This window comes from Hemiscyllium ocellatum, chromosome 2, assembly GCF_020745735.1.
Source record: "Hemiscyllium ocellatum isolate sHemOce1 chromosome 2, sHemOce1.pat.X.cur, whole genome shotgun sequence".
NCBI lineage: Eukaryota > Metazoa > Chordata > Chondrichthyes > Orectolobiformes > Hemiscylliidae > Hemiscyllium > Hemiscyllium ocellatum.
The window spans coordinates 37,660,006-37,685,817 of record NC_083402.1 but is presented as its reverse complement, the minus strand read 5'-3'; the positions used below and the strand labels follow the sequence as shown (position 1 = coordinate 37,685,817).

Here is a 25,812-nt window from a genome sequence, read left to right as displayed (position 1 = left end):
CAATCAATTGTAATTTCATTCTTTTCAGGTGGATGGAAACATGTTTGCATGAAGAATTGCCCCCTACCACAGAGCTTGAAGAAGGGTTGAGAAATGGTGTTTATCTTCTCAAACTTGCAAAGTTCTTTGCTCCTAAATTGGTCTCCGACAGAAAGATCTATGACATCGAACAAACAAGATTCAAGGTACTTGAATAGTTTGTCATAATATGTCGAAAAGATATCACAGTACATCTGAGCAACTGTCACTTCAATTTGGGAACCATCATAAAATATGTTCAGGGAGACTGAGGCACAGAGCTAGCATTATGTGTAGACAATGTTGGCACTTCATCCGTGATGCCATGGTTAGGAGTAAGTAAGGAAGTAGTGGCTGGTAGTGTACTGTGCTTTTAGTCTCCTCTGTACGTTTTAGTGCTCTCTCTGTACTCCTGTTCCTTTGGAGTCTTTGTTTGTGCCTGGCCTCCCTAAGCTTCTGCTCTCTCAGAGCTATAAAGTCGTACAGCACGGAAACAGACCCTTTTGGTCCAACTCATCCATGCTGATCAAGCTTCCCCATCTAAACTAGTCCCAGTTGCCTGCGTTTAGCCTATATCCCTCCAAACCTTTCCTATTCTCTCAAAGATTTTTTTTTAGGCACGGCTCCATTAATGTTGTCAGCCTTTCAATGCCTCAGCAAATGACCGTTCTTTGGAAAGTTTTGACAAATTGTTTAGCCAATCATTTTTGTTGTAAATGCCATGAAGCTGTTAACATTGTCTGAAATCAGTTTCTCTCTTCCTTTTTATTTTACTTCTCAACCAGCCATCCTTTTTCAAAATGAAAGCTAGGTGCTTTGAAACCATTTGTTGTGGATATTCAGTGACGTAGTTGAGGTTATTTCAATTAAATTTGATAAAGTCTTGGTATGTTTTGCTTACGTAGTACATTTAACTCTGCCTTTCAGGTCTCCATTGCAATTGCAAATGTATTTTAATGCAAGCATCTTGAATTCTGTTTTTCTTTCAATTCTGAGGTGTAATCGAACACTTTGAACTCACTGCACCAAGTAAACCTGTTGCTTATCCTGCAAATTTCTGCCAGGTCCTTGCTCAATGATGCATTAGTAATGCTGGATTTACAGCCTTAAACGTGCGTAATTCAAGTTTAGATGCTGCTTGTTAGTTTTCTTTTTCTTCCCATTCATTGTTATTGACATGAAAGTTGTGAAGGGTCACAGAAGGAAATACCAATACCAGGTGATGTGATAATCAGCTGTTTGAGTTCACTTTGTTGCTTTTGTAAGGAAAGAATGCCTTACCCTGCATGTATTGAAAAAAAAACAGTACCCATTTAAGGTCCGGTGTCACTTTGAATTAAACCTCCATTATTAACTGGCTTATGATCATGCTAAGCTGTTTTCCAGTTCAATGAGTAACCTTTTCCAAAGTACAGTTTTCTCAAGGCTTCAGACAGTTACTACTTGAGGGTAGTTTTGATAAAAGAAGTTAACATTTGAATGGTTTAACAATGGTTGGTGTGGCTTTCTTCAGTTTAACAGGCTTACGAAGAAAACATTTGGTTATCCTCCATTTGTTGAACTGATTTGAGTTCATTGGTTGTTGTGGGTTGGTGGTTACTGCTTAAGATTGCAGACTTCTATATAAATGGACATTGATGTCCTCATGTGAACATTGCAACGATGCAGAAATGTCCTGGAACTGAGATGATTTATTTCCAACAATCTCAGCCAGCTTCCTCTGTGCCAAGTATGACTAAGCAGCAGTGGAGTTTCTTCGATTCCCATTGAGTCCAATTTTGCAAGGACATCTCTGCCACACCCTGTCAAGTCCTGCTTGATGTCAAGGGCAGTCACTCTTAGCTCACCTCCGGAATTTAGCTCTTTTGTCCATGTTTGAACTAAAACTGTAATGAGGTCAGTAGTTGAGAGCACATGTCAGAACCCAAGCTGAGCATCTAGGAGTAGCTTATTTTTGAGTAGTTGTCGACAACCCCTCCTATCATTTTACGGATGAATGAGGATAGACTAATGGGGCAAGAATAGGCCCGGATAGTTTAGATCTTTGTTTCATGGGAAGAACATACTTTGGCATTTACCAAACAAGGAAAATACCCTATGTTCTAACTGTGCTGGAGATGCTTGGCTAGAGATGTGGCTAATTCCAATGCACAATCTTCAGTACTATTGCTGCAATGTTGCAATGGCATATAACCATTGCAGTATTGAGTCCTTCAATTATTTCTTGACATCGCATGAAATAAATTAAATAGAATGAAGGTGAGATGAAACCTGTAATGTTGGGACCTCAAGAGGCTGAAATGAATCATTTCATGTGGGACTTGAATAGTTTAGAGTCTGCTACTTCCTGTAGGTTATGAATGTTGATAGGTTTTTAAAAAGTGGCCCCTGGGCTATCCATGTGCAACTCCACTATTTGCAACTTCCAACCTGAAGACCCATTAATCCTGACTCTGCCTTGTGTATGTGTTCACCAATGCTCAATTCATGCTCATACATTACACCCAGCACTGTGAGCTCCTACCTTGTGCAATAGTCTTTTATGTGTTACCTTATCAATAGTCTTCTGAAAGTCACAATACATTATCTCTGCTGCTTCCCCTTTATCAACTTTGCTTGCTAAATCCTCTCAGAACACTGGAAAATTTGTAAAATGACATTTCTGCTTCACAAAATGTGATTTCTCTTTTTAATTATGTTCAGCTTTTTGAAATGTCCCATTTCTTCCTTTCGTAATAGATTTAAGTATTTTCCCAATGACACGTGTTAGGCTAACTGGCCTAGAGTTTCCTGTTTTTTGTCTTCTTTCCTCCCTTGCACATGGATGTCGTGTTTGCAATTTTCTAATTTGCTGAAACCCTTCGGAATCCATCGATTTCTGGAAAACTTCGACAGGTGCCTCTACACTCTTTAAAATCTTTGGATGTAGGTCATCATGAATAGTCTGCCTTTAATCCCAGTAGTTGGTCAGAATCTCTGCTCCTTTATAATAGGGACTGATTGAAGATTTTTCTTCCCATTAGCAACATGCTTATCTGTTATCTTTGGGATGTTTCTTGTGTTCTCCATCATTAAGACTGATGTAAAGTATTAGTTTAAGTTATCTGCCATTTCCCTGTTCTTGGTTATCAGTTCTCAGTAGCACCCACCAAACATTTAGCTACTGTGTTTGTTTTTATGTACCTGTAGAAGCTTGTTAGGTTTATTTCTTAACTAACTTTCATAATCAGTTTTCAAACTCCTATTGAGATTTTTAGTCATCCACTGCTGGTTCCAAAAAGATTCCTATTCCTTTGGCTGCTGTTATATTTTGCTGCTTTGAATGCTTTAGTGGATATTCTCCTTGACCACCTTTTGTTAATTGCAGAAGATTTATCCTTCTCATTGAGACAAGAATATATCTTTGCTGAGCATTATGAAATATTTGCTTTAATGCCTGCCACTATCCAACCACAGACTTTCTCCTTCATCTATTTTCCCAGCCAGCTTTAGCCAACTCTTTCTTCACATTTCTTTCATTGCCCTTATTTAAGTTAAGGACACTAGTTTGTGACCCGAGTTGTTCTCCCTCAAACCAAATTTGAAATTCAACTATGTTATGATCACTACCCCCGAGAGGATCTTGAATTATGAAATTTCTTTCAAATTACGAGATTTGAAATATAACCTGTACCCAGGTAGGTCCTGCAATATAATGAGGTAAAAACAATGACTGTGGATGCTGGAAACCAGAATTTGGATTAGTGGTGCTGGAAGAGCACAGCAGCTCAGGCAGCATCCAAAGTGCAGCGAATGCTGCCTGAACTGCTGTGCTCTTCCAGCACCACAAATCCAGAACCTGCAATATAATGCTCTCACGATGAATCCTTGATGCACTTCAGAAATTTATTTTCAGTGTCACCTTTGCTCCATCTGATTTTGTCCTGTTTTCATGCAGATTGAAATATTATGCATTTGAGTGACTTAGGGAATTAGGCTGAAGGACTTCAGACATAGTCTGACCAGCACTTTGTACAGTTGCAGTAAGACTTCACTACTTTTATACTCCAACACCCCCCACCACCACCACCACCACCACTTTGAAATAAAGGCCAACATTCCATTCACCTTCCTGATTACCCGCTGCATCTGTGTGCTAGCTTTTTGTGTTTCGTGCACAAGTACCCCCAAATCTGTGTTGCAGTTTTCTGCGGTTTTCTTCTATTAAAATAATACCTTTTTTTTTGGTTTTCCACTGCTTGCAATTTCCTTATTCACGTCTACCATAATCCCAGTGTCTGATTTTTGAAGTCTCTACCATAGCCTTAACAATAAAATTAATGCAACATTTATATTGACAGTCAATTAATTAACAGCTGCATAATTCAGTCATTCTTGTTTTCAGTTTTACGTGAAATAAGGCAGAGCAGAAATTTTCCAAGTTCCTGTCATGCGAGGACTCAGTTAAATTTATGGTTCTGCAGCCCAAACTGAGCTAAAGAAATCTTTTCATAAAAGTCAGAAACTGCAATGAAAAGGAGATGTTCCTGAATTTGCACGATGTACTTAGATTCAAATATTGGAGCTAGAAAGCCAATCTGACAGAACTGAACAACCCTTACCTACCTCGAAGTGAAATAAAACTGAGTGCTTAGTAAGACGACAGTGCTGTTAATCACAGTTAATGGTCTGGTCCCAACAGTAGCTGCGTGTCTGAGGTGTTAGCTCAACCTCTACCAAGGCACTACTTGAAGAGGCTGTTTAAATCCGGGTGCAATGGCTTGCTGAAGCAAAATTTGCATCTCCCCTCAAGCAGGAGTGTAGCATGTGGAACTTTGTAAGAATACTATTTATTTACTATTACAAGTGATAGAGCTTCTTGGTATACAACAATATAGAATTCTGGCCCATCTTCAATCATCTCCAATTTCTTTGTCTAAATGATTTTGTGGGTGAATTTAATTAATGTTTTGAGTTTTCCTGTACATACCTTGATTGGATGCTGTCTACAGTGTTGCATTTTCTTTTTGTTTCAGGCTTCATTAAAGATCTGTTTTCTGAGTTATAGTTTGTATTGTGTTAGCTGTCCCCTTACATGGGAGTGGAAGAAAACATGAGATCTAATTTAAAAACTTGCAAGGAACATTAATCGCATACTTTTGAGCACTTTCATTTGTGATGAATCTTTGCAGGTTTTATAAATGTTAGCAACAGGATATCCACATTCCCTAGCAGCAATGATAAAAACAAATTGTTGGAGCCAAGCACTTAGGGCTTCGAAATTGAAAAATCTATTGCATCAAAGTATTGAAAATGCAGCAAGCATGTGTTTGAACTAACCACATATATTGGTTTATATGCATTGTGATATTTATTATATATGCTCGACTTTTCTCCGTCTGTTTCTGGACTATGAAATATCAAGTTTCCTTTGAAAACTATTACCAAGCACAACAACCTTGCACACTAATTCCATGACTCTCATACTGTTAAAAGTATGGGAAATCCTACTGTAGTGCCTTAAAAATCCAGAAGCATTCCACCCAGCAACACCCATCCAATGCTACCTGGGTCTTGGCACAGCTCACTGCTGAAACCACTCAACTCTTCTCATTTCCTAGCCAAGCTGGGCAAATGTTGCCTACATCTTGCTGTGCATCCTGAGGGGGACAAGAAGAACAGAGGAAATTGAATGTACATCTAAAAGTAGGGAATCAAGGCCATTGAGTAGCAGAATACATGGTCGATATTAGCAAATTCTAGTCATTGTAGATCAATGGCTTCGGTTAAGGTGTTGTCTGTTCTTTTGTATAAGACGAAATGCTACTGTTGTGAAACAGCAAGGCTTTGCATTCCCATTAAACAGTGCCATAGGATTATGAATAGTAGTGAAAAAAATGCAATAAAAGTAGGCAAATAATGTTCACACAGAATCATAGCTGATCAAGTAAAACTTATTATAGTCACAAGACCATACATTAAGTTCACACATTTCGTCATGCACATTTTGTCTTGTTGATTGCATTTAACCACCAGTAAATCCAAGTCTTCAGCAGCTTCTCCTAGCATTTGTGTAAATGTGTTCCTTTTTATTTTGAAGGCATTTTCTAACCTGTTTTTGTTTCAAATTGGTAAATCATCTTAAAGATTTTAAATAGAATTAATTCAGACCAGAGAGCGCTCATAGCCACTATACAAAAATATTACTTTTTCACAGTTTAGCAGAGGCATTGCAAATGATTTCGTTCCTATGCACAATGAGCTACATATTGCTTTTTCTGCTTGAACTGACCTGTTCTTTGCTGTTTAATATATTTCGAGTGTAGTGTTGTTCTGATAATGTTTAATGATGATGATCACATGATTGCACATGGCAAGTTATTTTGCTGAAATAGTCAAAATGGGAACTTTAGTGCATTCGATTCTTTCTGAAGGCTGATACAGGAAAGTTGAAGCCTTTGAAGCATGCTGGACTCAGGGCTCATAAAGTGCATACATTCATGAATATTATTAAACATGAAAAGAATTACCAAGGATGTATTTGGAGTTCAAACGCTCAAATAATAACTGTATTAATAAAATTTTTTTTGTTTCCTCTTTGTATCAAAGCGTTCTGGACTACATTTTCGACACACAGACAATACAGTGCAATGGCTCAGAGCAATGGAGTCAGTTGGATTACCCAAGGTAATTTGGCTTCGTGCAAGTCTTCATTTTTAAGTCTCTCATATACTTTTTTTCCCATGTGTAGACATCCTTTACATGTCAACTAACTTCGGTTCTTATCCTTTTTAGCGCACATCTTTTATTAAGTATTGAAGTGTTGATCGAATCAAAGTATTGATAGCGATAGAATTTGGTACAATGGGACATACACCTTCATGAAAAGGTTATCTTAACGTTCTTAATATATTTTAAAGTCACAACTCACCATGATGGGATGTGATGATTCCATCTGAAAGCAGTGGGAGTTGAGGTTAGACGTAACGTACTTTGGCCTCTGAGCTAACTCCTATCTGCTTAAAGTCTTCAAATAAAGATTGTTACTTTTTTCATCAATCCTTGTACATGATTGATACATTTATGTTGAAAAGAAGAAGAATGAAACTGAGTATTTGGAACAAAGCTATTTCCTCTGGCATGTGGTGCTGCAAAAGCACAGCAGGTTAGGCAGAATGAAGAGCTTATGCTCAAGGTTGATTCTCCTGCTCCTCGGATGTTGCCTGACTGGCTGTGCTTTTCCAGCACTACCCATTTTGACTCTGATCTCCAGCATCTGCAGTCCTCACTTTTTCTCCCTATTTCTTCTGCTGGCCAAGTTCAATATGATGTAACTTTCTAAAATTAGAGCTAGGTTGTTCAGCATGGTATTAGGAGGCATTTCTTCAAACCAAGCATGATCTGGAGCTCTGTCCTTGGTGGGGGGGGGGAGGAAAGGTGCAGTTATATTAAATGATAATTTTAACAATCGAAGTAAACTTGTGTTGGCTCGGTATATTAGAGGGTGCCGGACTAATCTAGGAAACCAACCTACTTAGTTTCTATTGTTATTGTCAGCTTTTCCCATTATAACTGCATAATTCATATCTAAAATGGAAACTGATTGTGTAAAGTGTCAGTTAGAAATGCTATTGGTGCCTTTGGTCTGCTTCTACTCCTGCATCTCATAGCCCTGTGGACTGAGAACAATCAGACAATCAAATTTGCTCTGTCGTTCAATGAGACCACGGCTGATCTGATGACCCTCGCACCACTTTCCTACCTTTCCCCATAACCCTTGATTCTGTTACTGTTTAAAAATTTGACTGTCTCAACCTTCACAGCCTTCTGTAGCAAAGGAGCCTACAGATCACTAAATCTGAGAGAAGAAATTCTTCCTTCTTTCTTTAACTCTTTCTTTAGTTTGTTCTCTCCCTTGTGCAATCCCTTAATCTCTGATTATTCCGTCTGGTCCCAGGTGCTCCCAAAAAAGGAGCCCAGTCAAGTGCTTTAAGAACCTTACATGATTCAGTCAGATCAGAGCACAGAAACTGACCCTTCAGCCCAATTTGCCCATGCCAGCCAGGTTTCCTAAACTGAATTTGCCCCGTTTGTTTGGCCCATAATCCGTCTTATTAATGTACCTGTCCATATGCCTTTTAAATATTATTGCTGCTTGTTCCATATGTGCAACACTCCTTGGGTCCCTTTTTAAATCTTTCCCCTCTCACCATAAACCTATGCCCTCTAGTTTTGAGCTCCCCTACCTTGGGCAAAGGCCCTTGGCAATTTACCCTGTCCATGCCCCTCGTGATTTTATAAAGTCACCTTTCAGCCTCTGGTGTTCCAAAGAAAAAAATGTCCTAGCCTATCCAGCCTCTCCTTAAAGCTCCAACATTAAATTACAACTTCCAGGATACGGACAAGAAAGATTTCTTAGCAGCATTAGAAACCAGACTGAAAGACAACCAACTCACAGAAGAAACCCAGCAAACCATCGGACAGACAGCTGCACCAACATTAGCCAGGGAAAAGGAAAGAAACACTTAATACACTAGGAAGGAAAGCATTAGATAAAAACATTGTTATCCTATCAGCAGACAAAGGATGCTTGATATTCATTTTAAATCAGAGACTACATTGAGAAAGTGAACGCACTATTTACAGACAACGATACTTTGCAACAAGTGGCAAGAGACTCGACCCCACAACTAGAGAACCGAAACACAGCCCTACTCAAAATAACTTCAGAAATCTGGAGAAATAAATAAGGCTGACTTCCTAAAATCAAAACCAGATGGATCCAACACGCCACGCTTCTACGGCTTACCCAAAATTCACAAACCAGGAGTCCCCCCTCAGACCCATAGTCTCACTACCTGGAACACCAACTTGCACATTGGCCAAAGAGTGACACCAAAGACTAAAACACTTAGTAGAAGACTCACACCACTCCATCCACTCCACCCAAGAATTCCTGAAGACCATCAAAGACCCTAATATAGAAGAGGTTGGAATAATGGTCTCTAAAGTAACAGCCCTGTTCACATCCATCAACATCAACCTGGCCAAGGAAACACTGACTACACTGTTAGAAGACCCAAAGACATTACACCAAACACCACTAACTTCATCAGCAAGGACAACACCGTCAAGCTAGTGGACTATGCTTTACCACCCACTTCACCTTCAACAACAAAACCAACGGAACACCCATAGGATCTTAGATATCAGGATTCTTAGCAGAGGCAGTAATGCAGAGACTCAAACAAATTGCTTTGCTAACCGTCCACCCAAACTTTAGGTCCACTGTGTGGATGACACCTTTGTCATCACTAAACAAAATAAATCAGTGGAAACCTGATTCCGTTACTGGCATAAAATTCACCTAAAGAGGAGGGAAACAACAACAAATACCATTCCTAGATGTCGCAGTAGAGTGAACAGCCAATGAGGAACTTCAAATCAGTGTCAACAGGAAAACAACACACACTGACCAAATACTGAACGACAGAAGCAATCATCCCAACACCCACAAACCAAGCTGCATCAGAACATTATTTCAATGTGCTACAATACACTGCAGCACAGATGAGCTACAAAGAGCAGAGGTAAATCACTTATACAGCGTATTCAAAAAGAACAGGTACCGATGAACACGTCTGCCGAATTCTCAGCGACAAAACATGTCCAGAAACCCTAGCCACTCTCCCCTACATCAAAGACACCTCTGAAAGGACTGCCAGAATACTCAGACCTCTTGGTATCATGGTCGCCCACAAACCCACCAACACATTAAAACAGCAGCTAATGAACTTGAAAGACTCTATACAGACAAGCAGAACTAATTTCCTTTACAAAATATCATGTAAGGACTGTAACAAACACTATATTGGACAAACAGGCAGAAAACTAGCCACCAGGATACACCAGGACCCATTCTCACTTGTATCTTTACATACAGATGAAGAAGGACACCACTTCTACTGGGACAACATACCCATCCTAGGACAAGCCAAACAGAGACATATGCGAGAATCCCTGGAAGCATGGCATTCCAACCAGAACTCTATCAACAAACACATTGACTTGTATCCATTTACCACCCCCTGAGAAAAAGAACAGGAAATGACATCAACAACCCAAGGAAACCTAAACATACATAAAAAGCAGGTCATAACACCAGTGCTTCATCCAGAGGCTCACTGATGTTACCTACTATGGTGATGAAACTTCTGAAAACGAACTTTCCAGCTTAGTGAGCAAACCTACATCCTCAAACCTCCCAGTCTCAGTAACATCATTGTGAATCTTTTTTGCATCCTTGCCAGTTTAATAAGGTCCTTCCTATAGCAGAGTGAGCAGAATTGTTCGCAGTACTCCAAACATTGCCTCAGCAGTGTCGTACAGCAGTATTATCTCGACCCCTATGCTCAGTGCTCTGACCAATGAAGGCAAGTTCACCAAAAGCCACCTTAATGACCCGCTCTCCCTGTGACGCTATTTTCAAGGAACTATGTATTTGCACCCTGAGGTCACTCTTGACAACATTCCCCAGAGCCCTACCATTAACTCTGTAATTTCTGCCCTGATTTGTCTTACCAAATTGTAACATTTCTCATTTATCTGAATTAAATCTCTCTTGCCTCTTACTCTTCTAAAATGCGATGGGGCAGGTCTTACTCAACCTCTCCCCTTAAAACAATCTCTTCATATGTAGTATCAGCCGAGTAAACCTTCTCTGGACTGCATCCATTGCCATTATATCATCTCTTCAGAAAAAGGGTCCCAAATTATTCACAATATTCCAGCTCTGATCTGACTCATGCCTTTCACGTTTTCAGTAAAGCCTCCCAACGTTTATTCTGCATTCTCCTTGAAATGAAGGCCAATGTTCCATTGCCTTCCCTTTTATTTGCTGAGCTTGGGTGCTAGCTCTTTCTGCAGTCTTCCTCCAATTGAAAAATCTTCCATTTCTCTATTCTGCCTGTCGATGAACATCGTCTCCCATTTTCCCATATTATATTCCACATTGACAAACTTTTTTACCCACTTGCTTAACCTAGTTATAATCCTCTGCAGACGGAGTCATTCACACTATTGGAATTCCCACCTGTTTTTGTGTTATCTGCGAACTTGGCTGTTGTAGATTCACTTTCCACATTCAAGTCATTAATGTGTATTATAAGTAATCATGGGCCCTGCACTGATCCCTCAGCACTCCACTAGTCCCAGGTTGCTATCTGACCAGCTTCACACAGTATCTCAGTTGGAGTCCTCTGAGAAATACTGCAGCTCCATAGCTTGAAGTTAAGGCATATTGCCGTGCAATTTGACAACTTAAATCTTCACCTTTCCTTATAAAATAGAACTAAATGTCTAGACCCATCACACTAAATTATCTATGCATGAAATGCTCAAATGGTTAATGCTTAACTTTTCCATACTCTTGTCTACCCACATCTATTGCCACTTGAGATTTGTTTGAAGTAACCTACACACCCATAAAAGTTTTCATGCCATGTTTCTTCAATTAATTCTTCTCTTGCTTATGCAAAATGCTATCCCATACTTTCCCTGCAATGCAAGTCGAGCTTTGAAACTTTGCCAAAGGAAAATGCATGCATTATTCCAGTATCCCAGGGTTCCCTAATATCATACAAAAATGGGAATGCATCTTATTGCCCCAACAACTTTGCCTTAGCCTTGATGCTGTGTTCATAATTGTGATAAACTGTCTCAACTCCCTCCCATATAACAATGCCTACTAGAATACATACAATTTCAATCATTTATTTAAATATTCTACATGCAATGCATCCAGATCTGAGACTTTTTGTTCTTTAATGCTTTCAGACTGTCCATTATCTTTTTATTGGTTTCATCCAATTTTCTTCGGTTGTTATATTGTCAACATTGACTAAGCTACCCAGTTCCTTTCCTTTTCCCTTTTATCTCTTTCTTATAACTTGTCAATAGTTAACGTACCAAGCCTTAGTTTTGATTCAAAATATCAGACATCTAATGGCATTGATTATAGGCTGAAGTCATGGTTGTGAACTTGCCTCCCAGGTTTCTGGCCATTCCTCATGACTGGTTATGTAGAAATGGACTAATCCAGATCAACGTAATTGCTAATAAAGCAGATGGCAATGGTTTGTAAACCTCTGGCTTCAAATCAATGACTGTCCTTCAATGTTTTTAAATTAAAAATGTCATTATTTTGATTCTAAAGGGTGGTGTGATTCTTGAAGCATGTGTTATAAATAGGCAAGATACATTTTGTTTAAGTGCACAAAGCTATGATAAAAATCAATTAAAAACATTGTTATTTTGTAACATTTTGAGTCCAAAGACTCTTCTGGGCATGAAACTTTTAACTCCTGTTAATTTGTTTTCTCTTCATGGATACTGCCAGACATGCCAAGTTTCTTCAGAAATTTCTGTTTTTGTTTGCTTCTGATTTGCAGTAGCTGCAGTTTTGTTCTCTTTTACAGATGATTTAGTTTTGCCTCCTTCAGATAGATCAATTATAAACTTTGAAGAATGTAAAGTGAAAGTTTTCAGACCTTCTAGACAAATAAAAAAAATTATCTTAAACTTGCATTGTCAACATGGTCTGACTATCGGCATTTGACCAGAACAGGACAAAAAATTAGTTTCTGAAAAGAGATGCATTCTGGATGTCATCTTTTTAAGCGTTTCTCAGCAATGTTAGGAAGGCCATTATTATATCTGTCATTTGATCCTCACTTATTTACAAAGAAAGACTTTAATATATACATGTATAAAAGCTGTCACTTCTCAGGAATGTCTCATGATCTAGCTTTTCTTTCTTTAATTAAAGAAAAGAATGTTCCCTGGTGTAGGGATCCAACAAAGTACATCACAATGCTACCAAAGTGGACTTTCTCAGCAATGATCCTGTGAAGAGCTTCCTCCTCAAAGATTGAATCAAATGCTGTAATTGCGAGTTGTACTCTATTCACAATAATGTTTCAGTGAAACTCAGTGCCCTGAGTAAAAGTCAGTATTAGTCTCAAAAGGGGATATTAGTTTTTCTTGGGAGGGGACAGGTGGTCAAGTTAGGAGGAGGATTGAGAATTGAATACTCTTCAAACTACAGTACTCTGCTACAAAACACCAGCACTTTATTTCAGGGATTAATATCTATGACCATAAATGAAGCTTTTTCTCCGTGTAATATCACACAACACCAGGTTATAGTCAACAGGTTTATTTGGAAGTACAAGCTTTTGGAGCTAGCTACCTGACAAAGGAGTAGCGCTCCGAAAGCTTGTGCTTCCAAATAAACCTATTAGACTATAACCTGGTGTTGTCATTTTTAACTTTGTCCAGCCCAGTCCAACACCAGCACCTTCACATCATCAGAGTCATACCAACGTCACCACTAGTGACTGCAGATCTATCCTTCTGATTGGAGACCCTGAGATAATGGATCACCATTAGTTACGCCTACAACTGTTAATTGTCAGATCAAACTGTTGGCTGTCGGGTTTAAAAAAAATTTGATTAGCATTTTGGTGAGAGAGGATTGCTTCAACTGTTCATACTTCACTTCTTCCTCCTCTCTTGTTCGCCAAAACTTCAGTAAGTTTAAATAACTTCTTAAAACAAAACCTTTAATAACTTTTAATTTTTGAAATTCAAGGTTGGTAAAATCTACCATATGATTTTTGTGTATAGATCAGGTGTGACATACAATTTTAGAAAGTGTACTAACGGGATTGTAATGGGCTTGGGGAAAAGGTTAACGTTTAGCAGGGAAAGGCTAATGGAAAATAATTCTGCCACTTGGTGAGAAATCTGGCAAAGGAAAGTGATGAGTTCATACTTCAGTAGAAAATGTTGGAAGATTTTTGTTGCATATGAGCTGGCTGTTTCCACTTAACTTCCAGCACACTCAACCCTTTTTTCAATCACTTCAGTTAATTTTGTTTAGAGTGAAGCAGAGCTCAGCATTTATTGATTGTTAGCACAATATTCATAGTTCTTTAAGTTTCTATTGGAAAATTATGCATATGTACTCTTTATGTCCACTTTTGATTGCATTTCTGTACCTTCTGTTCTTGTTTATCAATGTTGGCCTACGCAATACACACAGAATGAACTTGACGTGGATACCATAGTTGATGCTGCATTCATTTTAAATTTTTAAGCTCTGTTGATTGACTATTTGATAAAGTTATACTTTTACAACTCTGCTTAAGGACCATTGTTAACTGTGATAATTTTGTAAAGGCAGTATTATGAAATGTTTTCCCTTTTCACCGGTTAGCTGTCCGTAGTGGGATGTTCAAATGTATAAATTGGAGTGCTGTCCATTAGCCCTTCCAATCAAGCACACCACAATTTTGCAAGTGTTGCCCATCTGTAGCCCAATTGGAGCCCTTAAGTGGGCAATGCCTTCATCCCTCTGCCTCTCTGGTGCCAATTGAAGACCTCTCTCCACAATTTTGCCTCCCCATATTCCCCCTCTGCCCATCTCCTTCACTGACTTCACTAGGGCCTGACAGTGAAATCCCAGTTGTATCTGAGTATCCAAGTCCATTAAGCTACCTCTGAGCCCAACCCCAGTACCGACTGCCTATTAGTGTCCATAAGGCACGCAGAGCTACTGGATTCTGATTGGCTAGAATGCAATTCTGAGGTTAGAGACTATTGAAACTTCCACTTCTTAGTAATCAAAGAGCTACTAACCAAACTATTAAAGCAGGTGGGCTGCTTAACTGAAGGCTCACTCAAGAAATCTGCCCTGGGGCGATGGAGCCTGTACTTGGCATGTAATCCAGCCCTATATTTCTTGGATTATTATTACTGTACACAGGTCAAAAGGGATAGAGCTAACTTTGTTTGGCCATAATTTGAGCTGTGTACACATTACAGCTGAGACTGCGACTATGTTGATTTCAGCTTCCATACTGCATTAAACCAGGAAAGGTTTAAGCCATTGTTTGAATTTATTAAGCAGTACTTACTGTGGGTCATTCAATCAGGAACTGAGACTGTCAGAGGAAGCAATAAACTGTTAATGTGTGCTCTTGATGGTTTTGTATAACCAATCACTTTATCTTAAGGCCTAAGAGACAGAAACATAAATGTGAAGGTTGATAATGCAGGCTTCAGGCTTTTGCACACCATTTGTTAAGGAAATGCCCTGCATAGAATAATTTCCAGATTTAAAAGCTCTGATGATGTGTGGTCATTGTATCCAAGGTGGGATTATTCTGTATTCTTGTTTCTGAAAATAATTCTGTTTTGGCCAACTGAAGTGTTCCAAGGTGGTCAGATAATCAGCTCCTGTTCTGGAGGGGCTTGGAGAGAATGAAAGATCATGGATATTGACAGCCCAGGGTTGAGAGGCCTTGTTGGTGTGAGGTCGATGCAGGAGCTGGGTACCACTGGGCTGTACCTGCTGATCCAAGGCAGACACCAATTTGCTCCCATCAGTGCAGGAAGTGAAGTTTGAAAGGCTTTGGCTCAGAATTTATGACTGAACCAGAAACACTGCAACATATCAGGGAGAGACAAAACCTCTTTGGAGATTTGGGGTCCTTGTGCAGAAATCACAAAATTCATCCAAGTCCCATGTGTAATGGGGATGGCAAAAGGAGTACAGCCTTTTTTTTTGTCAAAGGGAATGGAGTATAAAAATAATAAGGCCTTGCTAAAACTACTCAGACTACAGCTGGAATAATGTGAACAATTTTGGGCGTCTTATCCAAGAAAAAAATTACTGGAATTGGAGGCAGTCCAAAGAAAGTTCATGAGGTTGATCCCAGATAGTCATAGAAATATACAGCATGGAAACAGACCCTTTGGTCCAACACATCTATGCTGACCAGATATCCCAACCCAATCTCATCCCACCTGCCAGCACCCAGCCCATATCCCTCCAAACCCTTCCTATTCATATACCCATCCAAATGCCTTTTAAATGTTGCAATTGTACCAGCCTCCACCACTTCCTCTGGCAGCACATTCCATACACGTACCACTCTCTGTCTGAAAAGGTTGCCCGTTAGGTCTCTTTTATATCTTTCCCCTCTCACCTTAAAACTATGCCCTCTCATTCTGGACTCCCTGACTCCAGGGAAAAGACTTTGCCCATTTATCCTATCCATGCCCCTCATAATTTTGTAAACCTCTATAAGTTCACCCCTCAGCCTCCGACGCTTCAGGGAAAACAGCCCCAGCCTGTTCAGCCTCTCCCTATAAGTCAAATCCTCCAACCCTGGCAACATCCTGGTAAATCTTCGGGATGGACATCTTGAGTAAGATAGGCTTGTACTCATCAGAATTAGGAAGAATGAGAGAAGACCTTATTGAAATCTATAAAATTAATAAGATGCTTGACAGGATAGGTGCTGAGAGATTGTTTCCTCCTCTGGGCGGTCCCAGGACCAGAAAGTGAGGTCTGCAGGGCTGATGAGCTAACTGACCATTAGCTGCTGATGAACAAAGCCAGGCAAATGCAGTAAGAAACAGAAGCAGAATGGTACTGGGGAACAGTATAATCCGAGAGATTGACACTCCTCTGTGCAGCAAAGAGCATAGGTCCAGGCAGCTCTGTTGCCTTCCCTGTACCAAAGCTTAGGATATTTCACAGCAGGCCAGGCAGCATCCGAGGAGCAGGAGAATCGACGTTTCGGGCATAAGCCCTTCTTCAGGAATGAGGCTGGTGTGCCAAGCAGGCTGAGATAAAGGGTGGGTAGGAGAGAATTTGGGGGAGGGGCGCTGGGAATTCGATAGGTGGAAGGAGGTGAGGGTGATAGGTCGGAGAGGGGGTGGGGGTGGAGAGGTCGGATAGAAGATTGCGGGTCAGGAGGGCGGTGCTGAATCCGGGCGTTGGGACTGAGATAAGATGGGGGGAGGGAAAATGAGGAAGCTGGAGAAATCCTACATTCATCCCACATGGTTGGAGGGTTCCTAGGTGGAAGATGAGGCGCTCTTCCTCCAGGTGTCGTGTGGTCAGGGTCTGGCGATGGATGATGCCAAGGACCTGCATGTCCTTGGAGTGGGAAGGGAGTTGGTGTTCAGCCACGGGGCGGTTGGGTTGGTTGGTGCGGGTGTCCCAGAGGTGTTCCCTGAAATGTTCCGCAAATAGGCGGCCTGTCTCCCCAGTGTAGAGGAGACCACATCGGGTGCAACGGATACAGTACATGATGTGTGTGGAGGTGCAGGTGAATTTGCGACACACATGGAAGGATCCACTGGGGCCTTGGGGGGAGATGTGGGCGCAAGTTTTGCACTTTTTGCGGTTGCAGGGGAAGGTGCCGGGAGTGGAGGTTGGATTGGTGGGGGTTGTGGACCTGATGAGGGAGTCGTGGAGGGAGTGGTCTCTCCAGAACGCTGATACGGGTGGGCAGAGAAATATATCCTTGGCAGTGGGTCTGTTTGGAGGTGGCGGAAACGACGGAGGATGATACAATGTATCCGGAGGTTGGTGGGGTGGAAGGTGAGGACCAGTGGGGTTCTGTCCTGGTGGCGATTGGAGGGGCAGGGTTCAAGGTCAGAGGTGCAGGAAGTGGAGGAGATGCAGTGGAGAGCATCGTTGACAAGGTCGGAGGGGAAATTGCCGTCTTTGAAGAAGGAGGCCTTTTGAGTTGTTCAGTAGTGGAATTTGTCCTCCTAGGAGCAGATGCGGCAGAAGTGAAGGAATTGGGAATATGGGATGGCGTTTTTACAGGGGGCAGGGTGAGAGGAGGTGTAATCTAGGTAGCTGTGGGAGTCGGTCGGTTTGTAGTCGGCCTCCAGCATCTGCAGTCCTCACTTTTCTCCTTTAGGATATTTCCTCAAGGCGAGGCAAAACCTGTAGGGGGAGGAGGAGAAACCAGCCAATGTAGTCCATGTAGATAGTAACAACATAATGAGGGCAAAGAAGAATGTTCTGCACAGTCAGTTTGAGAAGCTAGGCATCAAATTAAGATGCATAACCTTGCTGGTCATTATCACTGAAAAGTGACATGAGCCATGTGCAAGTTGGCTTAGAGCAAATCAAATTAGAGAGGTGAATGCGTTGCTCAAAGATTGTTGTGGGAGAAGTGAGTTCCAATTCATGGGGTACAAGTACCACTACATGGAGGAGTGATACTGTGCTACTGACGGTCTTCATCTGGCAAATTAATGTGAAGCATTGATCAATAGCGATGCAGTGGTAGACATATAAAGAGACTTAGAGAATATACAGAGCTGTTACTAAAGTTGTTATAGCAAAATGTTTGGACAAGTTCAAGATCGACTTAACATGATTTTTTGAATGGGAAGCCATACTTAACCAATCTTGAATTATTTGAGGAAATAACACATACTGTGGATTTATGCTGTATAGTAATGCAACCAAACTTGTATCAACTGTGATCCCATTTTGAGGCTTCAAGTTGACCCTGCAGCTATCAGTGGTGATGCAGGCAATGTGACTAGGAAAGGTCCAACGAGAGTAGGAGTAGGTCAGTCGGCTATTGCAACCTCTGAGCTCATGACCCTAAAATTAAGCTCCACTTTGGGAGCTCCTGGTAAGCAGTTGACATATCACCGTGAAGACAACAGGAAGGAGAGAAAGGGCATAAAATTGAGTGCTTTTCAGGTTGTAACGATTAGCGTATCACGGAGATCCATGCTTAGATCACAATTGTTGACTATCTATATCAACAAGCTGGGTAGAGGGACAGAAGGCATGTTTGTCAAATTTAATGATGACATTAGGAAGATACAAAAAGTGACATCTTATGTTGTGTGGTTTTATGCCAACACAATAGTTTGGGTTCAAGATAAACTGGTTCAGAAGCTAATGAGTCAAGAATTGTCTTCTAGCTTGGGCTTCTTTGTAACACTGCTTACCCTATAACATATTATCTAGCTTTAGAATATAGTATGCAGAGATATACATGGCTCTAATAATGCAGTTACATTCTGGAAAGACCATTCCATAAATGACTGGGATGAAGAGACTGAATGTATCTTTGCCAAATTTGCTGGTGTCACCAAGTGGGTTGGGAAGGGAAGTAGTGAAGAGGGTACAAGGAAGTAACATATAGATGGCAATGGGTCAAGCGAGTGAGCAAATGAAATATAATGTGGGGAGAAAGTGAAATTTTCCATTTTGGCAGGAAGGAGCATTATCTAAATTGAGAGCTTGCAGAAGGATCTAGGTGTGGTATTGCATCAATCACCAAAAGGTTAGTATACAGGTTAAGACAGTAATTTAATGCCAGGCTAATTAATGCAACAAAGACCGCAATGCTTCTGTTCTACAGGACACTGTGAGGCATGCTGTGCCTAATTTGGTCATTGTTTTTAAGGATGTAAGTATTATGGAAACAGTTCAAAAGAGATTTACTCAAAAAACACCTGAAATTAGCTGGTTTCCTGTGAGAAAAGGTTGGAGAGGCCAGGCTTAGATCTACTGATAGAGAAAGTGAGGACTGCAGATGCTGGAGATCAGAATTCAGAGTATGGTGCTGGAAAAGCACAGCAGGTCAGGCAGCATCCAAGGAGCAGGAGAATCGACGGTTTGGGCAAGAGCTGATGAATGGCTGGGCCCGGAATGTCAATTCTCCTGCTCCTCGGATGCTGCCTGACCTGCTGTGCTTTTCCAACACCATACCCATAACTCTGATCTCCAACATCTGCAGTCCTCACTTTCTCCTTCAGGAGATCCAGGCTTAGCCTGTCCAACCTTTTTTACAAGAATAAGAGGGAATTTGACTGAACTATATAAATCTTGAGTATTCACAGGGTACATGGGAAAAGAAGGTTTACTTAAGAAACTTTTAAATTAGTTACTGTATTAAAAGTCAGCGGTCACCCAATTAAAACAGATGAGGCAAATTATTTTTGACATTCATGTGTGCTTTAGAACTCTGTTCCTGAAAAGATGATGTAAACAGAGTGTTTGAATGGTATTTTTTTAAGGCCAAGGTAGACCGATTCTTGGTAAACAAGAGGGTGAAATTTTCTCAGGGACAGGCATGAATGTTGTTTTCAAGTTACAGTCAGACCCACCGTGATGTAAGTAAATAGCAGCGCAGGTTCAAGGGACTGAATGGCCTACTCTTTGTCATTGTCCATATGAAATAAAGGGAGACCAATTCAAAATGAGAAAAGCTCTTGCAAGTATACTAAAATTGCACCAAGTTTTGCTTCAGTCACAATTGTGCCCTGCTTTCCTGTCAAGTTATTGAGGAATATCCTGTTGACTTTGTTTTGAATGCATTCTTCCACCTGTGTTCTTAATAGACCAGACATATGTACTAGGAGTTCAAAGAAACTTGTCAAATCCCTCTGATCCATTTTTTCCCATTGTTGCTAAAAGTTACTGTTTACAATTTATCTACAACCTCCAAGATGAAGTAATTGTGCTACAAATAGTTTATGATTTCTCTACCATTGCTGTGAGACTGTTTCCTTTGTCCCTCATTCGGTTTTGGAGCACTTTTTTTTTCTGTTTGTGTACACTGGTTCCATGATTGTTCTTTCTAATCCAGTGTGTTATGAATCACTTTTTACTGCCCCAACAATGGGAACCCAAATCCCACATTCAGACAAATACTTCCTGCTGCTTCAATGTTATTGTGTCATTTTGTGCAAGTGAAATTTCCTAAAATGCATTGCCTTGCTAAAAATGTATATATCCTTTAGGACAAGTAACAGAATTCAGTTTAAATGTGCAGAGGAAAGAACTAGGCATTTAATTTATCCAACATCTTGTTGTGATTTGATTAATATCCTGCAGCTGACTAGATTATATTGGTATCAAATACTTATGTTTCCCTGTTTAATTTGCTCTAAAGGATGTTGAGGATAGTTTATGTTGGATCCTAACAAAAGGATCTTCACAGCAATGTTAACATCATCTTAGATGTTGACAGAAAGTATTAGAAAAATGTCGCCCATCTGTTTTCATTTCGGGTTTTAAAATTTGCAAGTTTTGTTTTGGTCTTCAACCTGTGGAATCTGTACCACTGCCCTATTTACAATCAGCTGACTCAGACCAGACCACAGTGATCACACTTGACTCCTGTTCTCTGTGATTTTTAGCATTACATCACATGGTCATTTAGCCAACTGTGGTGCTTAACTGTCTGAGTCACCCATCAGTCAGGGAAGCAATCATATTTGTGACTTTGGTAGTCTTTGATGGTGATCTTGGACAATGTTTAATTTTCTGGCTGAACAGCTTATTTAGTTTTAATGTATCTTTGCCAAAAAAAAGCATCACTTTGCACATGTATTTAAGGCCAATTAGAATATTTCCGATCTCTCAGTATTAAGGGAACCGTTGTGGGAAGGAGGAGATGACAAAAGGCAGACGGGAGTAAAAGACTTGAGACAAAAAAAGTGCAGGTGCTGGAATCCAAAGGAGACCGGCAGGAGGCTGGACGAACACAGCAAGCCAGGCAGCATCAGGAGGCAGAGAAGTCAACGTCCTGAAGAAGGGTTACACCCAAAATGTTGACTTCTCCACCTCCTGATACTGCCTGCCTTGCTGTGTTCTCCCAGTCTCCTGCTTGTCTACATGGAAGAGAATAAAAAGCATTGAAAAAAGATAGAGAAATATGGCCGGTGGGAAAGTGGGGGCTGTAGGTAGGAATGAAGGACTTTCTGTGAAAATTAATTGAAGTATATTTGAGAAAATGTGGCTGGGTGAGGGCAGGAGACTGGAATTGAGGAAACAAAGTATTAGCAGGATACTAGATTAGATGAGGGCATTCAGCTGGGATCGTGGGTTGAAATTGTGCTCACCATAAGGATGTAAGGAGTAGGTGGAGCAGGTTTTAGCTCTCTAGATGAATGAGGGATGTGTAACCTTTGCTCAGTGGAAGACTACTGAGAGCCAAATTCTTCTTCAGTGGGGGAGGAACGGTATATGCAAGGTTTCTGGTTCTTGCTGCTGTAATTGAGTTCTGCTTCTCATTAGTTTTATTTTGCTTCGTGATTCTTTCTGTTTCTGTGGGTTTTTCTTTCAATTTGGTTCAATTTTAAGCAGGCTGTATTTTTGAAATTGGTTATGGACTATTTGTTCTTGCCTTGGGTCTCGCCTCCATTATTTGAGTCAGCTGATGGTGTTTTCACAGGCAGGTTGTCCATTTTAAAAGATGAATGTAGTGACACCTCAGTCATGAACAGCAATCTTACAATGAGCCCCAAGATGGGATGTTGCTGTAATGGATGATCAGTACATCCCCACCCCGATCTTAATAAAACAGCTTTTGCATGCCTTTCTGAAATAAAAATTTGTTGTTTGTTGGTGATTGGCTTCTTCAATACCTCCTGGGATTTAAGCAACAAAGTAAAATGAGTGCAGAGCTTTTGCAATCCAGCTTTTAGGTGGGGAGATTGAAATAGGCAACAGCCTCCTTACCCTTTTCTTCCGATGTTTGATGTGTGAATCACCCATGGAAGAATGTTTGCTTTTCTTTCTTCTTTCATGGGATGTGGACATCACTGATTAGATCAGCATTTATTGCCTGTCCCTTACTAGCCTTCACCCAAATATCTTTGGCAGACGTTTAAGAATTGACTACACAAGCTGGACCTGGACTTGTCTGTATGCCAGCCCAAGTAAGGATGTCACAGTTTCTTCCCTAGGTGATATTAATGAACCAGATTTATTTTTCTGATAATTGTTTCATGGTCGCAATCGGTGACTCTAGTTTTATATTTCTTAGAATTTAAACACTATTAATAATTATCAGTAGCCATTGTTATGGACCAGACCAAATCCCCTTGTATCTCAAGGATCTAGCTAAGACTGTAACTCCTTTCTTATTGTAAAGACTTGTGCGATGTGCTGTGTTCCAGATGTAATATGATAGGTTTTGCTACTTCAGCTTTTAAGCAAAACATAGTTTATTCTTAACCCCAGTTAAAATAGAAACAAAGAGAAGAGGAATTGGAATAACTTTTAGTTCTGTCAGAAAATGTTAAGAAATAATAGATTATTTAACTGCTAAACAGCAACTGTTCCATTGTAGTAACATCCCATAAACACACCCTTGGCAAAGACAAATTCAGTAAAATAGATTGCCTCTTGCACATTTCTAGCAGCAGTGAGGTAACCCCAGCTTTTAGCTGTAACAGAGAGAATTATGTTTCTCCTTTCATGGTCCCAGCTAGTGCTGAAAGCTAAATCAAAACCCTGGTTCTGTGGGAGCCTGACTCCACCCATTCATGCTGCTTCTATTATTCCAATTTTTTTTAGAAACAGAATCCCAAGGCCTCATAAGCTGTTTACATTATTGGCTTGGAAGACCACATTTCACTTCTGTCTCAATCTCTGTTCATAAAAATAAAGACAAAATACACCTTGTCACACTATTGTGGAATTTGAACCAGTGAGTGCAGCAAATTTGCCTGCACCTCTGATTTACTATTCCAGCGACGTTACCATTACATGCTGGCATTCTTGGTGCTTCTCCATTATCCACACCTCCAGCAGCATTAATGGGAACTATGAAATCTAACTCATTTGGGGGATTCTGATGCTCAAACCCAGGTTCTCCTTGTAATACTTAGAAGATTTCATTTAAATACATTCGCATTCATAATCACAGTGTGCAATATGTTGGAATTATGGATATTAGTAAAGGTTTTATGCATTTTTGAAAATCATGTCATTTTGCATGTGACTATATGCTGTCAAAATTGCATGTTTTCAACAAATCCAACATAGCTGTAAGTGGAATTGATCTGTGATCATTCATCAGTGCAATCTTAGCTAAGGTTTTTTTGATTGATTATGTAGTTAATATCTAATATCTTATTAAGATGGAAGTTCACCAGGAATTCAGTCTTGCCCGTATTTTACTCTGCAGCTTTCTTAATATCAAGTTAGGATGCAATTTGTCAAGTTCCTTTAGTAATGTGACATGTGACCTTTGCTACTTGTGTACATACTGCAGAGTTCTGACATTCACTGACCTCTATCTCCTGAAGTGATCTGACTAAATGGTCAGCTGCAGAATTTGGAGTTAAAATCTTGACTGCAAGTTGATTTTAACTACCAGTTGGTTATGTCAGCTTTGGGTAATAATGTAAATCTTTATAAATGTTTGAAAACATTATCAAGTATGTGTTTTATTTTCAATCAATCAATCAATAGTGTCTGTGTGAGGAAGGTTCTTTATAATATGTGCCGTATATATTTTTCATCTTCAACATCTTTTGTTGCCAATACTGGGAGCACTTTTGCCATTGAATTGTCTCTTCATTCATTAAAGAAATTTAGCAGAGTTGGAAACAGTTTGACAGATTCTTTGAACTACCTTTTGATCTGGCTTTCAATTTAGTGATAGGAAATGACAACCAGTTTGATGTTGGTAGAACATAAAGTACAGCACAGGCCCTTTGACCCACGACGTTGTGCCGAGATTTAATCCTAATGTCAAATATAGTAGCTTAACCTACACACCCCTCAAGTCACTGCTATCCATGTGCATATCCAGCAGTCACTTAAATGTCCCTAATGACACTGCTCCTACCACCACTGCATTCCACGCATTCACAACTCTCTGCGTAAAGAACCTACCTCGGACGTCTCCTTTATACCTTCCTCCTAATATCTTCAAACTTTGACTTCTCGTACCAGTCAGTCCTGCCCTGGGGAAAAGTCTCAGGCTATTGACTCTGTCTATTCCCCTCATTATTTTGTACACCTCGATCAGGTATCCTCTCTTCCTCCTCCTCTCCTGTGAGTTCCCAGTATTGAACTTCCTTTCCTTTGTTAACGGGAATAATCTACACCACTGAGGCTGATGTGGAAGGTCTGAGAATTTAAGATGTCACAGCAATAGGTATGCTTTTAGAGATTAGGTTATGGGATAATGGAGGTCTGCTTGGAGAATACTTTGTTTAAAATACTCAGGACTGCAAATTTTTAAAAATGCATATTGGACTCTAAAAGTTAACTGTGTATTCTCAGCACAGAAGCTGCCAACCTGCTCAGTTTCTCCAACATTTATTTCAGATCTCCAACATGCTCAGCAGTCTGCTTTTATTTTGTTGAAGTATTTATGGTTCTCTTAAAAAGAAAACCTGTTTTTAATTTTGTTGTCTGCACTTTTCATGATGTCAGTGCCAGCCAGCCAGCCAAGAAAGCAAGCTTTGGGCAGAATGTGCAACATATCTAATCTGTTGTGTGCCCCTCGATTGCCCCTTGCTCCAAAGCCCACCACCCCTCCAATGAGCAACTGAATAGAGTCCTAGCATGATGCAGAACCCTTTCCCTAACTGCATTTGTAATGCCTGCAGACTTGATACTTCCCACCAATTACTATACTTTGTGTGATTTTGATACATATAGAATTTTGTTTTGGTTCATTCACTATCTTATTGTTACATGGTTTATTGTGTTATAGTTCTGTATTTAAATCAATAATACTATTAAGCAAAAATCATTTTCCATGTAATTTTATTTTGATCAGTAGTGGAAACCGTCTGTAGTGCATGGCGTATCTCCGAGACTGGGAGATACAAACAATAACGGGAAATTTTATTTAGAGCCTTGAAACTGAGCAAATATTCGTTAAGGGAAGTTTGACAATACAAGCGGCTGGTTGCACAGCATTTAATTTTGATAAATATTTTTTCTTGTTCGTCTTTATTATTTCAGATCTTTTATCCTGAGACGACAGATGTTTACGATCGGAAAAATATGCCTCGAGTGATCTACTGCATACATGCTCTAAGGTAACCTGGATAACAGTGCAAGACTGAGTATCCATCCATCCATGACGGCTTAGGGTTAGAGAATTCATATGTTGGATAAAGCATTCTTTGTTAACAATGTAAATCCTGTGCAGTGCTACTGGCAAT

General features: G+C 40.2%; 1 protein-coding gene across 3 annotated transcripts in view; it reads left to right on the top strand.

Annotated features, from left to right (window-relative positions):
• iqgap2 (IQ motif containing GTPase activating protein 2) overlaps positions 1–25,812 on the top strand; it is a 355,835-nt gene that overhangs the window by 149,474 nt on the left and 180,549 nt on the right. For all 3 annotated transcript variants that reach the window (XM_060835869.1, XM_060835872.1, XM_060835870.1), the window contains 3 exons: positions 29–185; positions 6,607–6,684; positions 25,610–25,686. In XM_060835869.1, coding sequence (XP_060691852.1) covers positions 29–185; positions 6,607–6,684; positions 25,610–25,686 — 312 coding nt within the window. The remainder of the gene's footprint in view (positions 1–28; positions 186–6,606; positions 6,685–25,609; positions 25,687–25,812) is intronic.